General features: G+C 30.2%; 3 protein-coding genes across 6 annotated transcripts; 2 read left to right on the top strand and 1 right to left on the bottom strand.

The window, feature by feature from the left end:
- The first annotated feature begins 25 nt into the window (after positions 1-25).
- LOC124956611 (vacuolar protein sorting-associated protein 29) lies at positions 26-1,394 on the top strand. Its single transcript, XM_047512665.1, has 4 exons — positions 26-199; positions 379-570; positions 682-917; positions 1,016-1,394. Exons 1-4 carry the CDS (start codon positions 197-199, stop codon positions 1,131-1,133), a joined length of 549 nt encoding a protein of 182 aa, XP_047368621.1. The 5' UTR covers positions 26-196; the 3' UTR covers positions 1,134-1,394.
- Positions 1,395-2,104: 710 nt separating this feature from the next.
- On the bottom strand, positions 2,105-11,186 carry LOC124956597 (protein TAPT1 homolog). Of its 3 annotated transcripts, none has more exons than XM_047512626.1 (10): positions 10,661-11,186; positions 10,341-10,495; positions 10,177-10,274; positions 9,730-10,064; positions 9,506-9,603; positions 9,209-9,424; positions 4,423-9,104; positions 4,181-4,350; positions 3,656-3,834; positions 2,105-3,423 (listed from the first exon to the last, which is right to left on the bottom strand). In XM_047512626.1, exons 1-7 carry the CDS (start codon positions 10,833-10,835, stop codon positions 8,514-8,516), a joined length of 1,668 nt encoding a protein of 555 aa, XP_047368582.1. In that variant the 5' UTR covers positions 10,836-11,186; the 3' UTR covers positions 2,105-3,423; positions 3,656-3,834; positions 4,181-4,350; positions 4,423-8,513. The 3 variants fall into 3 exon arrangements, with proteins under 3 accessions (XP_047368582.1, XP_047368583.1, XP_047368580.1); XM_047512627.1 differs by having other exon boundaries at positions 2,105-3,266; XM_047512624.1 differs by having other exon boundaries at positions 2,105-3,834.
- Positions 10,680-17,965, top strand: LOC124956594 (vacuolar protein sorting-associated protein 54). 2 transcript variants are annotated; one of them, XR_007103305.1, is made up of 15 exons: positions 10,680-11,210; positions 11,400-11,666; positions 11,895-12,273; positions 12,363-12,465; positions 12,562-12,725; positions 12,806-13,005; positions 13,127-13,312; positions 13,393-13,519; positions 13,624-13,878; positions 13,969-14,391; positions 14,469-14,749; positions 14,826-15,043; positions 15,128-15,344; positions 15,420-15,737; positions 17,554-17,965. XR_007103305.1 is itself a non-coding variant. In XM_047512595.1 (14 exons), exons 2-14 carry the CDS (start codon positions 11,569-11,571, stop codon positions 15,679-15,681), a joined length of 2,913 nt encoding a protein of 970 aa, XP_047368551.1. In that variant the 5' UTR covers positions 10,682-11,210; positions 11,400-11,568; the 3' UTR covers positions 15,682-17,965. The 2 variants fall into 2 exon arrangements, 1 of the variants encoding a protein (XP_047368551.1); XM_047512595.1 differs by having other exon boundaries at positions 10,682-11,210; positions 15,420-17,965.
- The last annotated feature ends 228 nt before the right edge of the window (positions 17,966-18,193 follow it).

The following is an 18,193-nucleotide window of genomic DNA, read 5'->3' as shown; positions in this document are numbered from 1 at the left end:
GGGCCATGCTTGCGATCTTCGATTAATCGAAATTCGCAATCAAAATTCGAGATATCGGTTGCACATAATTGTCAACTACACCCACTAGTCTAGTTTGACAGTTTACTATTATATTTCATTTGTTGTAAATAAATGCAGTACATTAAAAAGTATACGTTAATAAGTGTACTTTTATAAAAGCATTACCAATAAAATCATGGTGAGAGAGTTCTTTTGATCAGTATACACAGATTCTTTAACCTCGAAAACTCTATCGTATAGTATCACAATATAGCTTTCTCTTATTTATCTTAAATATTTTATATTAAAACATATATAAAAGAAAATTATTACAATTTTTGTAGTTAATGCTACAATAATTTATTATTGTATGTACAGCTTGTTTTAGTGTTGGGAGATCTGCACATTCCACATAGGTGTAGCAGTCTTCCAAGCAAATTTAAAAAACTTTTGGTACCAGGTAGAATACAACACATATTGTGTACAGGTAATCTTTGTACAAAAGAATCATATGATTATTTAAAGACATTAGCCAGTGATGTACATGTAGTAAGAGGAGATTTTGACGAGGTATGTATTTTTTTCTCCTAACCTAACTTCTCCGACTTATATCTCTCAATAATTGCTATTTTTTTTTTTTCTTTTTTTTTTTTTTTTTTTTTTTTTTTTTTTTATTTAAAGAATTTAAATTATCCAGAACAAAAAGTTGTCACAGTTGGACAATTTAGAATAGGGTTGTCACATGGTCATCAAGTTGTACCATGGGGAGATCCAGAAGCTTTAGCCTTGATACAAAGACAATTGGATGTTGATATTTTAATATCTGGCCATACTCATAAATTTGAAGCTTACGAACATGAAAATAAATTTTACATAAATCCTGGATCAGCGACAGGAGCATATAATCCCTTGGATACGTAAGTAATCCAAAATCTATAATAACAACTATATAGTAATATCTACATGTTTATTTGCGTCCACAAATATATTGATACTTTGCGTATTACACTTGTAGATCGGTTATTCCATCTTTCGTTCTAATGGATATACAAAGTTCCACAGTTGTAACTTACGTGTATCAATTAGTTGGAGATGATGTAAAAGTAGAGAGGATCGAATATAAAAAGAGTTAAATAAAAGAGAGAACCGAGATCATTAACAACCGGCTGGATAAATGTAGAAAACGTATGATTTATGTCGAAACTTACATTCATATTTGAATTTTGCCAGAACGCAAATCATGCGCTGCATCATATGCTTGCATTTGACATATAAACAATTATACAAAACATTAAAATATACAATACACTTATTGTAAATAAAGCTGTTTTCAAATTATACAAATATATATGTATATCTTGTTTTCAATATATTTAATGTATTTTATACTATAAGTATTACAATACCAAAAGTCTTCTTTATCCTGTATTATAAAATTTGACGATGACGATGTCAATACTTATTTACATATTTATTTCTTAAACAATGACACGTGTCAGAAACTTGTTTTTCATTCCATCATTACTCGATAATCACGTATCACATACGTGCTTACGTATATTGTGTTTATGTATAATACATTTCGGTATCGTACGCACATTATTTAGAGCATTTTCCAACGTGAACCGAAAATACAATCAAACCGATCGAAAATTACAAATAAGCATAGAAAGTTAACTTTATAAAATCGCGTCGATTAAGATGTATGCGTGTGGATGAGGATAGAACGGCACAGAAGGTACTAATTGGTAAACTCAATGGATAAGATCAAGATATAGAGAAGAGAATATTAGAATGGATCTTAACGAAATAACGGGGTAGCGAATGGAGGAATCTTGCCCGGGAACGGGAATAGCGACGGTATTTGGTATTTGCGGCAATGAGCCTTCGAGTTTCTAACGTCATATAACAATAATAATAATAAAACTATTGCTTTGTACTATTTAGAATATATTTTTATCAATTGTTACGAATACAAAGTACGTACGACAACAAAGAGATAAGTAACTGGACGCAAGGAATCATAGGTCGATAGAATGAAACAAAAAGAGGTCTGACAGATGTGATAAATAGGTTAGAAAACGAACTATTAAAATAATTATTATTACAATCATTAAACGATTTTTATTTGAATTAAACTATTTCTATAACTTTCAATTGATTTAATTCATCATGGAATTCATTGAAACATCAACTATTATTACAGCAATACTAATAGGATTATTCTACAGAATATTACAACGCAATTTCAATAAATTATACATGTATAATAAGATCAAAGGAATCCTGGATCCAAAAGCATATCCAATTATTGGAAATATTCATTAATTAATTATTTTTAATGTAATAAGAAGTACAATTGACCGAGTATTGAAGCTGGAAAGTTCAGCTAAAAATAATTATTATATACGCAACGGTATTCTACTTTTCATCTTCCTTTATACTGATAAAATTTATGTTATAAAAACAAAAACCGAAGACACTTTTAAACATTTTATTCGAATCATCGCACGAAGGAGAAAAATATTCGGAGCAAGATACCCGAGATGAAATTAATACAATAATTATAGCTGTAAGTCGCATTTATTATTTAGGTGTAATAAAATTTTGTTTGTTAAATACAATTGAAGAAAAGGTTATTTGTAATTGTTATTTTTATAAGGAAAGGGATACTTCAGCAATTACTATTAGCTTTGTACTTTTAATGCTTGCTACATTCCCTGATATTCAAGTACGTAGATATTATATTTTTTTAATTATTTGTCGTTATTTATATAATGAAAATAATTTTTATATTAACCTCTTATCAAATTAGTTTCGTTATTAAAATGACAAATAATTAAGAAAGTGTAATATATACGTACATGAATATCAGGGAATGTAGCAAGTATTAAAATTACAAAGCTAATGGTATTGCTTAATGTACTCTCTGAAAGTAATATACTATTTACTTAAATTTTATTCAATAAACAAAATTTTATGGCACTTAAATAATAAATGGGACTTACGGCTATAATTATCGTATTAATGTCATCTCGAGTATCTTGCTCCGATTATTTTTCTTCTTCGTGCGTTGATTCGAAAGTTTAAAAATGTCTCCGGCTTTTGTTTTTGATAGATAAATAAGGATCTTTTATTATTATAAAACAAGATGAAAATTAAAATTTTATTGTATATATTATAATTATTCTTACCTGAATTTTCCTTTGTCAATCCCTGGTTAATAATTACATTTCTCAATACAGATTCCTTTTATCTTCGGTTATCTTTGGAAACATAAAATAATATATATTTTTATATAGATAATTTAAAAAATGCTTCGCTTCTACGTTATCATGTCTGAAATTTCTTCCATAGGGAACTGCTATAGAGCAGTGTTATAAAAAATTATATACGGATGTAACCATGATTTCAGGATCCTTTCTGCAGTTATTATATACATCCCATTGAATAAGGAAATAAAAAATATTACAAATAAATACAGAAGAAAATAACGAATATAAAAGATTCATTATTATTACCATTCTATAGATTCAGTTAATTTGCAATCCGAATTTGTCAGCAAGTTTATATACGTAAGGATTCGATAAATAACAAAATTATAATAAATTCATACAAGTGTCTATAAAATTTATAAACGTTCCAAATTTTCTACCTTATAATATGTCCAATGTATAGGAAAAAACGTAATGGCAAACATCTAATACTTTTCCAAGCAAAATTTCCAATTTTTTCATTAAAGAGACAAAATGATTAATCAATACATCCATATGCGACTTTACATATTTTTTAAAAGGAACTTCACTTAATGATTTTCGATGAGGATTCCTGATGCTGCAAATAAAGAGGAAAATAATTCTTTAATTTACATAATTTACTTATTTCTTTCGTCCATACATACAAGTATACAATAGAAGAAAATAAAAAGAGAGAAGATCTTGTACATCTTTATATACATATACATTTATTTCTATATGCATATAAAGAAGACAAAATAATTTATTCTTCAATTTTATAAAGTTTGACATCGAAAGAAATATATATATTTTACAGTATATGTGTGTATGTATATATATATATATATATATATATATATATATATATATGTGTGTGTGTGTGTGTATATTAATAATGTAAATAATTATGTATTAACAAACAATGTAGAATATATATACTTCACCTGGAGCAGTTAACAAACCACCATTGCCTACAGCAAGGTTTCAGGTTTTCATATTCTTCGCTCTTATCACTAATGCTTCGACTATTTCAATTTCGCTCTTATAAGTAATAATTGGACTATTCAGTCTTAAGAAAAAATCTTATCAAGATTTAATAAATGATTGAATAAAGCTAAAAAAAAGGTTATAAATAAAAATTGGATAAATAGTTTAGATATAAAAAAAAAATCACTTAGAAATTTACCTTTGTTATTATTCCCGACAAATTAACGAGTATTTCCAACAATTGGATATACTTTTGGATCCGGGATTCCTTTGATCCTATTATACATATGTAATTTATTTAAAAAGTATTGTAATATTCTATAAAACAATCCAATTATTATTGTTGTAATAATAGTTAATGTTGCACTGAATTCTATGATGAATTGAATCAATTGAAAACTATAGAAACAGTTTAATTAAAATAAAAATAATTTAACGATTATAATAATAATTATTGAGATATAGAGATAATCTTGTAGCACCGCACAATGACTCCTTCTGCCATCGTGTCGTAAAAAGAAATAAGGATGGAAGAGGAAAACGAGGAGTATTTGAAGAAGACGCAGTATATTCACGTGATCAGAGGTTACATAAGAACATTCTTATTCGGTTGGGTAAGACGGGAAATAGAAGATTCGGAGAAAAGTTCAAAAGTTAATTATGTCTCTTCCTCCTATAACCGAGCATCGTGTTATAAACCGGTTATTAATTAATTCTTCAGTCGAATGACGAATATATTATAAATCCTACTTTTATTCGCTTCTTACTTTAATATATATTTATAAATTCTTTTGCAAACATCTCGAAATAAGAACTGTGCGAATACCACTGGTTTAATATTTCTGTCGATGTTTTGCTTTTTCTTACTAATCTTATAAATTATACAAACAACTAATTTTTTTTGGACTATGTCCACTCTAGACATTTACGAAAATATAATATGTATCATTGTTTATAAAAAATTAATTAATAAGCCATAAATTCACAAAGTCTTATTTCGAATTGATCACTTTACGAATACTTTCTACATGTATATGAAGAGATATATAGAAACTATATGTAGGGTTAGGGTTCGTAGGTGAATAATATTAAAGTAATGATTATCTCGGTGATTTAGGGAATAAAAATGTAAGCTGTAGGAGAGATAAGAATGTGTATTTCTACTCGTTTGGAGATTAGAAGCTCTTATTTTAAAAGATTAATAGTTCTAAAAAGTATACGATTTAAGTGGATAACAAGAAACGATAATGACCGACTGTACGAACGAGTGATATGATTACACATAAAAAACACTTAACATGAGTATAGAGGGTGCGTGTTTTCTAAAAAATGACATTTTTTTATTTAATCATTAAGAAAGTGTAATATGTACGTTTATGTTTTCCGAAGAAACTTCACTAGAAACTTCTTCATCGGAAGAAAAAAAGAGAAAGAATGCCAAGTATTCCTTAAAATATTGGTTAAATTTCCACGTGTGACAGCTACGACGTAATAACGTACATGAAAAGAGAAATCATTCGATATGATCTACGTCAATCCACTGGTATGAGTCGTATGGGGAGAAAAAAAGGAGAAAGCAAGAGAGAGAGAGAGAGAGAGAAAGAGAGAGAGAGAGAGAGAGAGAGAGAGAGAGAGAGAGAGAGCAGTGAGCAAGATGAAATAACCAAAATTTGATTAAATTTTCCATTTGGGTATCTCATCGCTGGAGGGAAAGTGAGCGAAAGTGAAAGAGATTGAGCAAGATGAAATAAGCAAAATATAAGGAGACGTTGATCAATAAAAATTTATTATTACACAGTAAATAGATGACATTTAGAAATACCAAAAAAAATTATCTCAAAAGTCGACTGGCTATACATTGGAAACAAGTTTGAAACAGAAAAAAAGCTATTAACCCATGATATTTATTTGGTCTTGGAATGAAAAGATCGATCAATATCATGTTATTTTTATATATATGTCACATATTCTTGTAGCTAAATTGAAGATGTTTCCAAAAGGCTACTAAAACTCACTACTCTTCCACCAAAATTGAAATTTATGTGCCGCTATGAAGAAAGACCGATTGTGCAACCTCTAACGTTGGATCATCTTTGGATCATTTTTAATGTTAATAATCCAGATGTTATTGTAACAATCAATTCTTATAAATCGAAAAAGTGTTAAGGAAAAAAAAATATTATATTATAGTATCATGGAAAAATATCACGATTTCAGCAAGGTATAAAGGTATGTAATGAAAAACGAGTGTTTCTATTTACAGATATTTTGGAAAGTCATGGATGGGATGATATAGGAGAAAAGAACGGTTTACTACAAATATCTCAAAATATAAAAAGATTCTTGGACTTTTTAAATTATTCTTTTAAAATTATTCACTGTAATTTATTTTATTTTATGAAAACGTCATGGAATATAATCACAAAAAAGCCCAAAGTGGCTAAGGTAAAATGATTATTATACATATTTTATTTTATAATTATAAATTATAGCATATATTCCACATACATAATCGTAATATTTATTCATAATTAAAATTTTTTTTATTTGAAAAACAAAGAATGAATGATTCCTTTTTTGTTCCCGGGGTCTTTGTTGTCTTTTACTTTCTTTCTTTGATTGGTTTCTCTTACGTTAGGTGGCGCCGAGGCGTGTTAGTTCTAATATTATGCCAGAGGAGGCGTAACAATCGCGACGAGATCGCCACCTACCTCGTCCTAATATGACAGCGGCACAACGCTCCTGCATGTTACGCAGCGGCATAACGTTATTGATGAGTATAATTTTTTGATCATTCCTAGTTGGTCGTTCGTTAAAGTCTTTTCTTTCATTAATAGATTAATTACGTTTAGTTCTTAAATCTATTTCGAGTAATTTTAAATCTAGAACTATCATGTTCTCATAAATCTATTGCTTGAGAATGTTAATTCTAAGTGACGTAATCCTTAATCTAACCTTCCGTAACGCAGCCGACAAGATCAAATCTTTATTAAGAATATGTGAATATACGTTATATTTACTTTATTCCTAAGAGCTAAGCTTTGTCATTATATCACGGTATCGGTGGTAGTGGGGACCCGCACAGGCGATACCCCTCTCTATTTTCCTCCGTCATGTATGCCGAAGACACGGGAAAGAAATATCATCACGACATCAGTAATATCGTCGCGACGCTATACGATCCGAGCTGAGTCAAACGCTATGTCTTAAGAATCGACGAAAGATCAGTGAAAGACATGGAGCCATTCTCTCGATAATATTGAAATTCTATTAGATGCAATTCTATACTGCGAGTATCTTATCACGTGGAGGTTATTGCATCTGAAGACCCACAAATTAAGTGGAATACTACTTTAAAAGCTCTACTTTAATTCCCGGGGTGTCATGAGGTTAGTAAATATTCAAGTGTCAATTGTTAACCGGACGTGTTAGGATTTAAATAAAATAATTTTTGTTTATTAATTATACTATCCTGTGCTCGCGATATATTTTCTCGAAAGATTAAATTAAAAAGAATTTATTTTATATCGATCGTGTCTTACGATCATTGTAATATTGATAAAAACTATTGTTAGTAAAAATAATCATTATTTATTAATGATACTCTTCCGAATTTAAACGATTAAATGTAGGGACGGTATGGAAAGAGTGAATTTCAGACATTTAATCCTCGGAGTACGAAAGGAGAAAACTGAAAAGTGGATAAGTCGCATTGTTCCTTCCAATGGTGGTTATTCTTGTTGACATTAAAAGATCGACCTACTCTGAAACAAAATTATTCCAAGTCTAATGCTTCTCAAGAGCTGTGCGACGTTTTACAGAATGTAATATCGTTTAATTATTACCTCTCATCTCGTTTTCAGAATCATTTTGCATTATGCAATTATAAAATATTCGTGTATGGATTTGTTCATCGATCGTCCTCCATCAGTTCACGATTAGTTCACGACGTCTTAAGCAGGTATAAAAAATAAAGAGGAAAGGGGGTACGATAATATCCTCCATTACTTTGTTATATTTGTCACAATAAAATAATTTGTTACAAATATAATGGACGAATTAGGATATTTATTTGGATCTATAATGAAATAATGTGTATTAAAGTGTACCTTGAAATTTTATTTCTTTTTCTATTTTCTTAAATACTTATATTTAATTCATCATATCATAAAAAACCTGAGAATAACATGTACACACACACATAAGTATGCCTACATATATGTATACATGGCTAGTGGTATTATTTATGAACGAAAAAGTTTTGAGCTACAATTATACTAAGAAAAGGTGTCATTGAGGAAGTAGAGGTTCACTTCCACTTCTTAAAATGTTTTTAACTGGTGGGCCAACTTCAGCCGAATTATCCAGAGATCTATCCAGGTCGTCGTTAATATCGTCCGATTTAAGTAGAGCATCGTTAAGACATACATTATTCAAACTGACAGCGCTATTTGAAAATATAGCTGTTGCCAGGTTCGGATCTTTTGCATCTGCACTTGATTTATTTAAATTCTGAATCAATGTTTCCTCACCCGTCTCATTTCTATTTGAATGTGCATGCGAAGATATTAAATCGCATGCTCTACCCAAAATAATTAGACTGTTTAATATACGTAAAGCTACGAGTATGAGATATGCTAATATTAACAAAATGAAATTTGCTGGTCTTGCAGATGGTGTTAAAGTTGTACATAATACCCTGCCCATAGCAACGCTAAGGGGTAATGGGATAAAACCCATTCTCCGAGCTATCAAATCCGATGGATCAGAAAATGCTGTTTTTTGTCTCGTTTGAGCCATATCATAAGCCAAACTAACTGTGTAATCCCTATAGACAGTTGAGCTTAGCTCGTTAAAACGAGTGATGAATGCATGCTTTACCTTTACACACAAACATGGTATTTATATTAGTTCTAGATAAGTAAATAAATAAATAAAAAATACATATGTATTTCATATATCATAATAATATTTAATATACAAACCCAGTCAACAAGAACTTCTGCTAATAGCAACATTACGCAATCGGGTAGCAGGACAATTAGCCTATCAGCTCGCCATGCGTACTCCTTCATTGTTTGCAATGTAACCGCTAACAGTAACATCGTTAAGTGAAAACGTTCTCTGACATCGGCACAAGATAATTGAAACAAATTATTCTTGTCAAATTTCTTGAAAACAGAACCTTTTAATTCAACGAACTGAAAAGGAATATCATAAAATCTTATATTTATATGAATTATTTATAAGGGAAAGCGATATTTACAGGGAATAAAACTCACGTTGTTAGACATCATTATTGTAAGAAGAGCTTTGTTGCTGCTGTTTATAGCTACATTTAAGGTAGTCGCTTGAAATAGCACCAGTATACTATGCAGCACTGTATGCGTTATAAAAAATTTAGTCAAGGAGTCTCATAAGCTTTTTATATCGTAGAAAATGCAAGAATATATTATGATATAAGAAATATCTTATTATTTGTTTTGAATGAGCATTATAAGGATACACACATAAGCAAGAGCAAATAGGAGATGTGGCAATGTTCCCAAGTGTTGAGAACGAGTTGATCGTGTTCGAGAACGTGGTTCTGTGGCAGTCCAAAGTAATGCGTCTATTGTATCCTGACCAAATGCGCTAAAAAGTCGATCTCCTACTTCTAACATATTATAAAAAATATATAATTTTATCACCGACTGACTTTTAACTACATGGTACATCATTGATGTGTCCACTTTCCATGTGGCTGCCCAGCAACCTAATACTACCACTCCCTTTAATAAATCACATACTTCGGCCGGCCTCAAAATCCTTTCTTTTCTTTTGGCACGAAGTTTCTTACTTCTGCAAATTGATCGGAATAAAAACATTTATTATTATTCGTTTTATATAGAACAATGCATGTATATAAAATTATTTATAAATAAATAAAAAATATATATATATATATATCTACCCTAAGCAATGCCAAAGGGGTCTTGTGGCTACAGCCCATAATGCCATAATAAATCTTAATGGTAAAAATGTATAGACAAATAAAAATGAATCTGCACACTGTAAAAGAGATAATATTATTTGTACTTATTCATATTAAACAATTTGCGAAACATCACTCTATACCTGGAGAAAGCCATAAATCATGAATTTTTCAACTTCTCTAGGAATTTTCATAAACGAATAGATCTTCTCTCTTCTTGCAGAAAATCTTTCTTCATCGTATTCTAATTGGTATCCTCTTGTTAATTCTGTCTGTACAAATTGCATCAAAGACACACCTAGAAATACGATGTAAAAAAAAGGTTCTTATTATGATAAAGGATTTTACTCTTATTATACGTAAGAAATACATAATTTATTATGTTTGATACAAAAATGTAAACATTTTTTACAAGTTAGTACATAGTTCCTTCAAATTTTTATACGGTCTATCCGTACGGTACCTTTCTTTCTTGTAATATCTCGATTATTGAATTGTTGTGAATCGGTCTGATTTGTATCTAAACATTCAATACGATTGCTTGGACATTTGGAAGCTTTTTTAAGACCTTGAAAGCTAATGTATTTTCTATCTGCATGGCCTTCCAATTTTAGTGTATTCTCTTGTTCGCTATCCATATTCTTTGATTTATATTCCGTCAAGTACACAGTGTCGATGTAGTTGTCAAATCGTTCATAACCTCAAAGTAGACAGCGTTCTGCCATGGAGACCGTATATTATGGAACGTTCACGGTAGTTGCACGGATACGTATACCGATACTGCGCATTATTATTCTTCCGTATTAATTATTTTTGAAAAAATCAAACGATCGAGTTTAATTGAATTTAATCGAATTTAATCGAATTTAATCGAATTTAATCGAATTTAATCGAATTGTAATCGAATTGTAATCGAGAAACACTTTCATAAGCTCTACGATTTTGCTATTATTTCTGGTGGATTGTCGATAATATAGAGCATGACGTGTAAATGCCAGAGACCCCAACGTTTAGTAAGTTTTGTTATTGCACACATATGTGTGTGTGTGTGTGTGTGTGTGTGTATATATCTACATTGCTTGTCTTACTCTGATAAACATTATCGGCATGTTTGTCTTTTTCATTCGAGAGAGAGTGAGAGAGAGAGAGAGAGAGAGAGAGAGCGCCAATAGTGGTAGTATCACGATAATCGTGTTTTTCAGTTGGACAACTTGAAACGTATTCGCGTGAAATGTATGTAACTGAGGACGTGTACTGCATACGTTAAATAGTTGTACATATGTATAATGTTGGTGAAGAGCGTTCGATGACATAAAGCAAGAAATTAATCACGGCGATGTTAAACAGATTAGTTAAGACGATTGATGTAAAATGGCGAAAATCGTAGTGACATCCGAATCGGTGTCTACGATTTTAGTGTGTGAATATTGTACTAACCTCACGTTTAAACACATTCAAGATTTTATTAGGTGGGTCCACTTGTCCAATGTCCTCTTGAAGTTATATGTTATTACAATATATTCATTATATTATTTCACATATAATTAAACACTGTCTATTCATGTTTATAATATACATTTTTAACATATTTAATAGATAGTAGATTATATTATTATAATAATAATTAATTCTTTTTTTCATATCAATTCATTTCTCTTTCCTTTGTATCTGCAATAATTTCCATTCATATATTTTAGACACTTGAGAGATCGACATTGTTCAAGAGAAGGTGGATCATATGTGTGCTTGTATGGTTATAATGGAGTATGTACTAGTCTTCCAGTGGAAGGTGTTTCGGATAAAGATTATGTAGCCCATGCAACAAAGCATGCAACGATGCAGCACCAACGTAAAAATAATGGTCAGTTGCTAGAGCCTGGCTCAACTTGGACTGTTTATTCGGCTATACAAAATCTACCTGCAGTGTTGAATGATCCATTTAAAGGAAAACAAAGTAATTTCTTTACTCGTACATGGGGCGATGGGTTTGTAGAAAAAATGGACGTTCCAAGAAGTCCTTATCTTCCTGAAGTTACTATGCATCACTTTGAAGTATATCTGAAAAAAATTGCACGCGTAAGCAATAATATTTCGATTTAAACTTTCTTTTACTAAATGACACTACCATATCCCAGATTAATTGTTTCTTTAATCTCTATTTGTAGAGACACCGTAAACATTCACGGATGAGTTCTAGTGCAACCAGACCAACTACTCCGAATGAATTACTACAGACTTTTCCAAATTTAAAAAGAGTAAAATCGCTAGGTAAAAAATACTTTCAATAATATATAACAGTATATTATTGTATATTTTGTCAATCGTCGTACGGTGGAGTTTATCTTGAATATTAAATATTTTCAGATCGAAGTCAATTTGATTTGTTAAATATTCCAAAAATATTTTTAACACCAAATTTAAATCTTTCGCAAAGAGAAAACTTTGAAGCTGTATTTCCGTTTACAAAAGATGGCCTATTAGATAAGGAATACAACGTGGTGACGCATGTTGAACAGATGGAAAAGAAGGTGAACTGATAAATTCTAATGGCATGCATATACATAGGTGACAAGTACTTAATAATATATGAAATAATATGTTATTTCAGTTGAGTCACTATTTAGATATTGTAGAAGTTAGAATAGCAGAACAGGTAGCCTCTAAATCTCAAGCATTCTTCAATGCAATGACCTCTCATGATGCTTTAATGGAGCAGTTATCTCAAACTATTACCGTTTTAAAAGCGCTAAGAGAAAATATCCACCAGGTTGACAAATATCTAGTCAAGGATTCTTTAAAAGTTTTACAGTAAGTAAACATATTTCTGCATTTTATCCAAGTATTGCGATTTTTAATTCTCTATTTTTTCTTTTTCTTTCTTTTTTTTTTTTTTTTTTTTTTTTTTTTTTTTTTTTTTTCCCTCCATTAGATTGGAAAGAGCTCGGACGAATCGATTTTTAGTACATGAAAAATTGAAACTGATGGCAACTGTACATCAAAGTCAACCAATGATACAATTATTACTTTCTACACCAGACTATGTCGCAGCATTGGATCTTATATCTACGACACAAGAGATTCTATTACAAGAATTAAATGGAGTGCATAGCTTTCGGTGAACATTATGATATAACATTTTATATTTATTCGATTTATATTAAGTTTAAATATTATTTTAATTAAGTTTCTGTTCAGGCATTTGAGTTCTCAATTAACGGAAATGGAAAAACTTGTCGATAAAATGCTTACAACGGAATTTCAAAAGTATGCTACCGCAGATTTGAATAGACCATTAGGTGAAGAAGATGTTGCGTTGGATGGAGTAAGTACATAATACTTTTCAAAAAGTATTTTAGCTTTAGTGAGTAGCAAACAATCTATCGTCCATCTTCCCAGTGAGATCATTTGTACATCCTCAACGAACAGGATAAACTTGTTTCCATCATTTCTGGACTACTACGTCAAAAACACTTTCACTTTGTGGATACTTACAAAGAGGAGGCTGTGACTACTGTTAGAGCTATAACAAAGCAAAGAGTTATAGAAGCTCTTGCAGCAAGTGATTGCTGTAGTGATCAACAAGCAGCAGCCCTTGAAGTGGGCAGTCTTTCCCATGCAGAAAGGTTGACCTTGCTTCACAATACAATATATTCTCTTACAAAACTGCTAGTGCGCGTCAAGGTAAGATATTTTTAAAATGTAACAATTATTATTATATATTATATATTATATTAAGATATACGCGCGCGCGCGCGTATTTCTTTTTTATAGGCTGTTCATGATGTAATGCGTGACACTGCAAACTTATCTGCTGGACATACGGTCGATGGTTCATATGATGAATCTATGCCTGATCGTTTGTTGACGCAAGATGAACATGTTCGTGTAACTACCAAACTCACTGATATGCTTATATCTGTCTGTGATTACTGCCATGAGCGTCTGGGTAATCTGCTTTCCGCAGGTACAAATGAAAAAGATAAGTTGCAAAATGAGAAAGATAATATATCTGAAAGTTCATTAAATAAGATTGAAGATAAGGAAAATCATAGTCCAATTGAAAAAGCATCTTGGTTAAGTGATAGAGCGACGACAACTCAAGTTTGTCAATTAGCAAATATAGTAGAAGAATTTACAGAAGAATGTGAAAAACTTTGTGGTAAACAGTGTACTGCATTGCGATCTGCATTCAAGGTAGATGATTTTTAAATAGATCGTTTTCTTTCTATAATTACAAAATATAAAACTGGTTGGTAATATTTTTTTTGAAGGCACAAGCGAGCAAGTTTGTACAAAAATTCCATACAGAACGTAAGACAAGACTTACTCTCTTATTAGAATCTGAAAGATGGAAACAAGCTGATGTTCCATCAGAATTTCAATCGTTGGTAACGTACATTTATCAAGAAAATCAATTTCCTCGTGGCCCATTGAAACGCGACGATGAGGTAAAAAATGATAGTACAGAATCATTTATTATGGTAGGAGAAGAAAGATTTGCAGTTGTTCCTACTGCTTTAATGCTTATACAAATGATACACGAATATTGCAGGTAAATCCATGATATTTATTAAGAAATAATCATTATAATAAATGTACAATTCATAACGTCACTCATATATTTATAGAACCAGCAGTGAGTTAGTAGCATTATCAGGAACTATTGGACGTCAATTGGCAGAATTATTACGGCATTATAATTCTCGGTGTTGTCAACTTGTTTTGGGTGCTGGGGCTATGCAAGTTGCTGGCTTAAAGACCATAACAAGTACAATTCTTGTATTAGCGGCACGTAGTCTGAAACTTATTTTGTGGTTCATGCCATATATTAAAAAACATTTTCAAGGTGCGACGATAAATAATATCGTAACAATCTATAATATTAATAATATTTAATTTACTTTAATTATATTTAATCCTTGATATCTAGAACTTGCTGAACAAAATCCTAGTCGCGGAGTTGTAGGTATGCCAAGCGTAAGTGGTGGAGTGGCATTATTAGATAGCGTAGAAAGAGATATAAGGGCTCATATAAGAGAGATTGAAGGAAAAATTTTAACTATTGTTGACAATTTACTAGGAGGTCAAATATCAAAATGGAATGCAAGGCCGCCTGTACCGTCGAAATCATTTAGAAATATTTCTAGGTAAATTCAATAAAGGCCAATAGGTTGCATGCGTCAGTACAATTTGTTAAATATGTAATCATTTCTTATTTACAGTTATCTCATAAAGCTTCACGAGGCTGTCTCTGGGATTTTACCATCGACTGAAGTCGAATCACTTTATCGTACGGTAAATACTTCATTTAAAGAAAAACTTAGGGAGCAATTAGTAAAAATGAATATAGTGAATAATGGTGGTCCACAACATGGGGTGGTTACTTTAGAACTGACGTTTTATCTCGAAGCATTAAGAAAATTGAAAGTTTTACCAAACGAAGAATTAAATGATGATTGGATGAGTGACATATGGACTAGATAACATGCAGAGCGTGTAATATATTGCATAATAGAAGCATTGAAATACTATAGAAAAAGGTGACTAATCTCTACTATTGTCTTCCTCCATATAAATTACAGAATTAATATGTCTGAAAAGTATCAATTATATGGAGGTGATAATGAAATATTGCTTGCACTGAACTTTTTCACTTTTGCACTTAACTATCCTATACTAAAAAGAACTACGTTCAGTGTATTTTTCAAGGGTTGTAGAAGACGAATTATTGTTCTCTTTAATTTATGCTCATAACGATAATAAGCAGCAATTTTATGAAAGAATGAAATATAATGAACCTGTCTTAAAGACATGACTAAATAAAAACAATACAAATAATCATAGTTTTTAAAAATGATGTTCACGACATTTGCTGTTTATATTCTCGTATTAAAGAAGTAGTTTTAATGGTAGATTTGATTATACATATTTTATGTCTGTTAAGAGCATTTCTACCTACCATAGTGTTCAAAGCATTGTGTCATAGGACAAATATAAAACAAAATATTGTGTAGATCGGAAGATATAAATAGTAACAAGTATCGTTAAATATCCGCCTATAAGCATTCTCATTTTTTCCATCGAATAAAATAAATTATTGCCCTGATTTAGGACCGACCGAATGTACAATTTTTTTAATCGAATAATATTTATATATATATATATGTATATATATATATATATATATATATACATACATATAAAGTTACAATCGACGTGTTGATATTGTCGGTATGATCATTTCTAAGTCGTGGTCTTTTTTTTCTTCTTCTTTCTTTTTTTTTATATATATATAAAAATGCTGACATAAGTGTCTTGCCTGTTTTACGTTTTTTAATATTTGTGTGCAATATTAAATATAAAAAAGAAGAAAAGAGAAAAAAAAAAAAAAAAAAAAAAAAAAAAAAAAGTGAAAAAAAAAAAAAAAAAAGAAAAAAAGTATTTAGAGTAAACATTTAACATTATTATAAGAATCTTTAGATAAATTGCGTATAATTTTTTCGTAATATTTTTTGGCTAATAATTCTCGAGTTTAATGTCTCAAGTTCGATTTCAATTAAAAATAGCATCTTCTATTTTCTGTTTAATTCAATTATTTCTGCATTATGTTCATTACCATGACATAATGTAATAATTTAGTTTGTGATAATTGATACGTAAGATTAATTATGCTGTAGATGGACCAATGGCTAGGCACTAAATTGTAAATTATATGCATATTGTCAATGTACTTAATAACAGGACAAGATAAAGTACGTTGTTTTCGAACAAACATTTCCTAAAAGTATCTACGAAAAATATTAACGAATTTAGAAATTTGTATCATGATGCTTCTGAGATGTTTATTTATAAATCTGTATACATATAAATATATAACGAAACCGATCGTTTTTCGGTACTTGTTGCTAACCGTTCAAACTATCATACATTACATTAAATTCTAAAGAAAGATAATATTTACTACATCCTTAAAACATTATATTCGTATAATATTTTTGCGAATGCAATTTTCGTTGTAACAAATATGGATGAGATCTTACTTAAGGAGATTGTTCAAGATATTCGCTGAATTAACTAACAATAAGTTTTCTATGGTTATAGCATTTTTTCAACATGGATTGTGAATAGGGAAATACACACAATTGTCTCTATTGTCCTTTTAATTTCATTTATCATGATTGATGTTAAGATCGATTGACTATACGTGTTATTTTTATTACGCTCGTGCTCGAAAATGTTTCAAATATTTACGAAGATTTTTAATTACTATGTAATATGTGCGAAGACGTATCTTTTATTTATATAGAAATACGTCGGCGGAGTCAATCATTCTAATCGTAATGCTTCTTCGAATAGGTGCTGATTGCCAATTGCGAGTCACATTCCATTGTTTCCTTCGTATGTGTATATACAAAAAAATTAACGAATCAAAAAAAATAAATGAAGCAATTGATTGGATTTTATTTTACGCAGAAAAAAAAAAAATTTATAAATATTGAATCTTATGTACAAAGTATTACTTAGCTGCGAAGGAAATTTTTTTTTTAAATCAATCGATGTATTCAAAGCTGGTGACTATTTAAAAGTATCCTTATGGATTTCCTCACCAAGACTGATGATCTGCATTAGGCCGTAGCACGTACGAATCGATTGTTTATCTAGGAAGGGTGAAATATTTACATGTAATAAAATGTACCTTATAACATCTTATATAATGTATTGCGAAGGCTATATAAAAAACGAATAGTATAAAATCTACTACAATTTATTTTAATTATGTATTTTAATGCGTTTACTTACAACTCTATACGATTCTATAAATCGAGAATTTTACTTTTATATTTACTTGAAAACTCGAAAATACGATGATTGTAGTCTTAGTGATCGTAGATACGATCTCGATTTAAATTGCAACTAAAAAATAATTCATTGATCGTAAATAGATTTTTTACGGTATAATATATACATATGTGTATGCGTAATGTAAATGCGTGCT

The sequence above is a fragment of the Vespa velutina genome, chromosome 22 (genome assembly GCF_912470025.1).
Source record: "Vespa velutina chromosome 22, iVesVel2.1, whole genome shotgun sequence".
Taxonomy (NCBI): Eukaryota; Metazoa; Arthropoda; class Insecta; order Hymenoptera; family Vespidae; genus Vespa; species Vespa velutina.
Note: the sequence above shows the minus strand (reverse complement) of the source record. Positions and strands in the feature narration are given on the sequence as shown.

What these genes read in the sequence shown, in the direction of transcription:
- LOC124956597 (XM_047512624.1), bottom strand. Translation starts at nt 10,835, where the DNA reads ATGGATAGCGAACAAGAGAATACACTAAAATTGGAAGGCCATGCAGAT. An exon ending in CCCCTTTGGCATTGCTTAGG is followed by an intron (nt 10,065 to 10,176) that starts GTAGATATATAT and finishes ATCAATTTGCAG; the next exon opens with AAGTAAGAAACTTCGTGCCA. An exon ending in CAATAATGATGTCTAACAAC is followed by an intron (nt 9,425 to 9,505) that starts GTGAGTTTTATT and finishes ATTCCTTTTCAG; the next exon opens with TTCGTTGAATTAAAAGGTTC.
- LOC124956611 (XM_047512665.1), top strand. An exon ending in TAAGAGGAGATTTTGACGAG is followed by an intron (nt 571 to 681) that starts GTATGTATTTTT and finishes TTTTATTTAAAG; the next exon opens with AATTTAAATTATCCAGAACA. An exon ending in GCATATAATCCCTTGGATAC is followed by an intron (nt 918 to 1,015) that starts GTAAGTAATCCA and finishes TTACACTTGTAG; the next exon opens with ATCGGTTATTCCATCTTTCG.
- LOC124956594 (XM_047512595.1), top strand. Translation starts at nt 11,569, where the DNA reads ATGGCGAAAATCGTAGTGACATCCGAATCGGTGTCTACGATTTTAGTG. An exon ending in TTGAACAGATGGAAAAGAAG is followed by an intron (nt 12,726 to 12,805) that starts GTGAACTGATAA and finishes ATGTTATTTCAG; the next exon opens with TTGAGTCACTATTTAGATAT. An exon ending in AAGATGTTGCGTTGGATGGA is followed by an intron (nt 13,520 to 13,623) that starts GTAAGTACATAA and finishes CTCAACGAACAG; the next exon opens with GATAAACTTGTTTCCATCAT.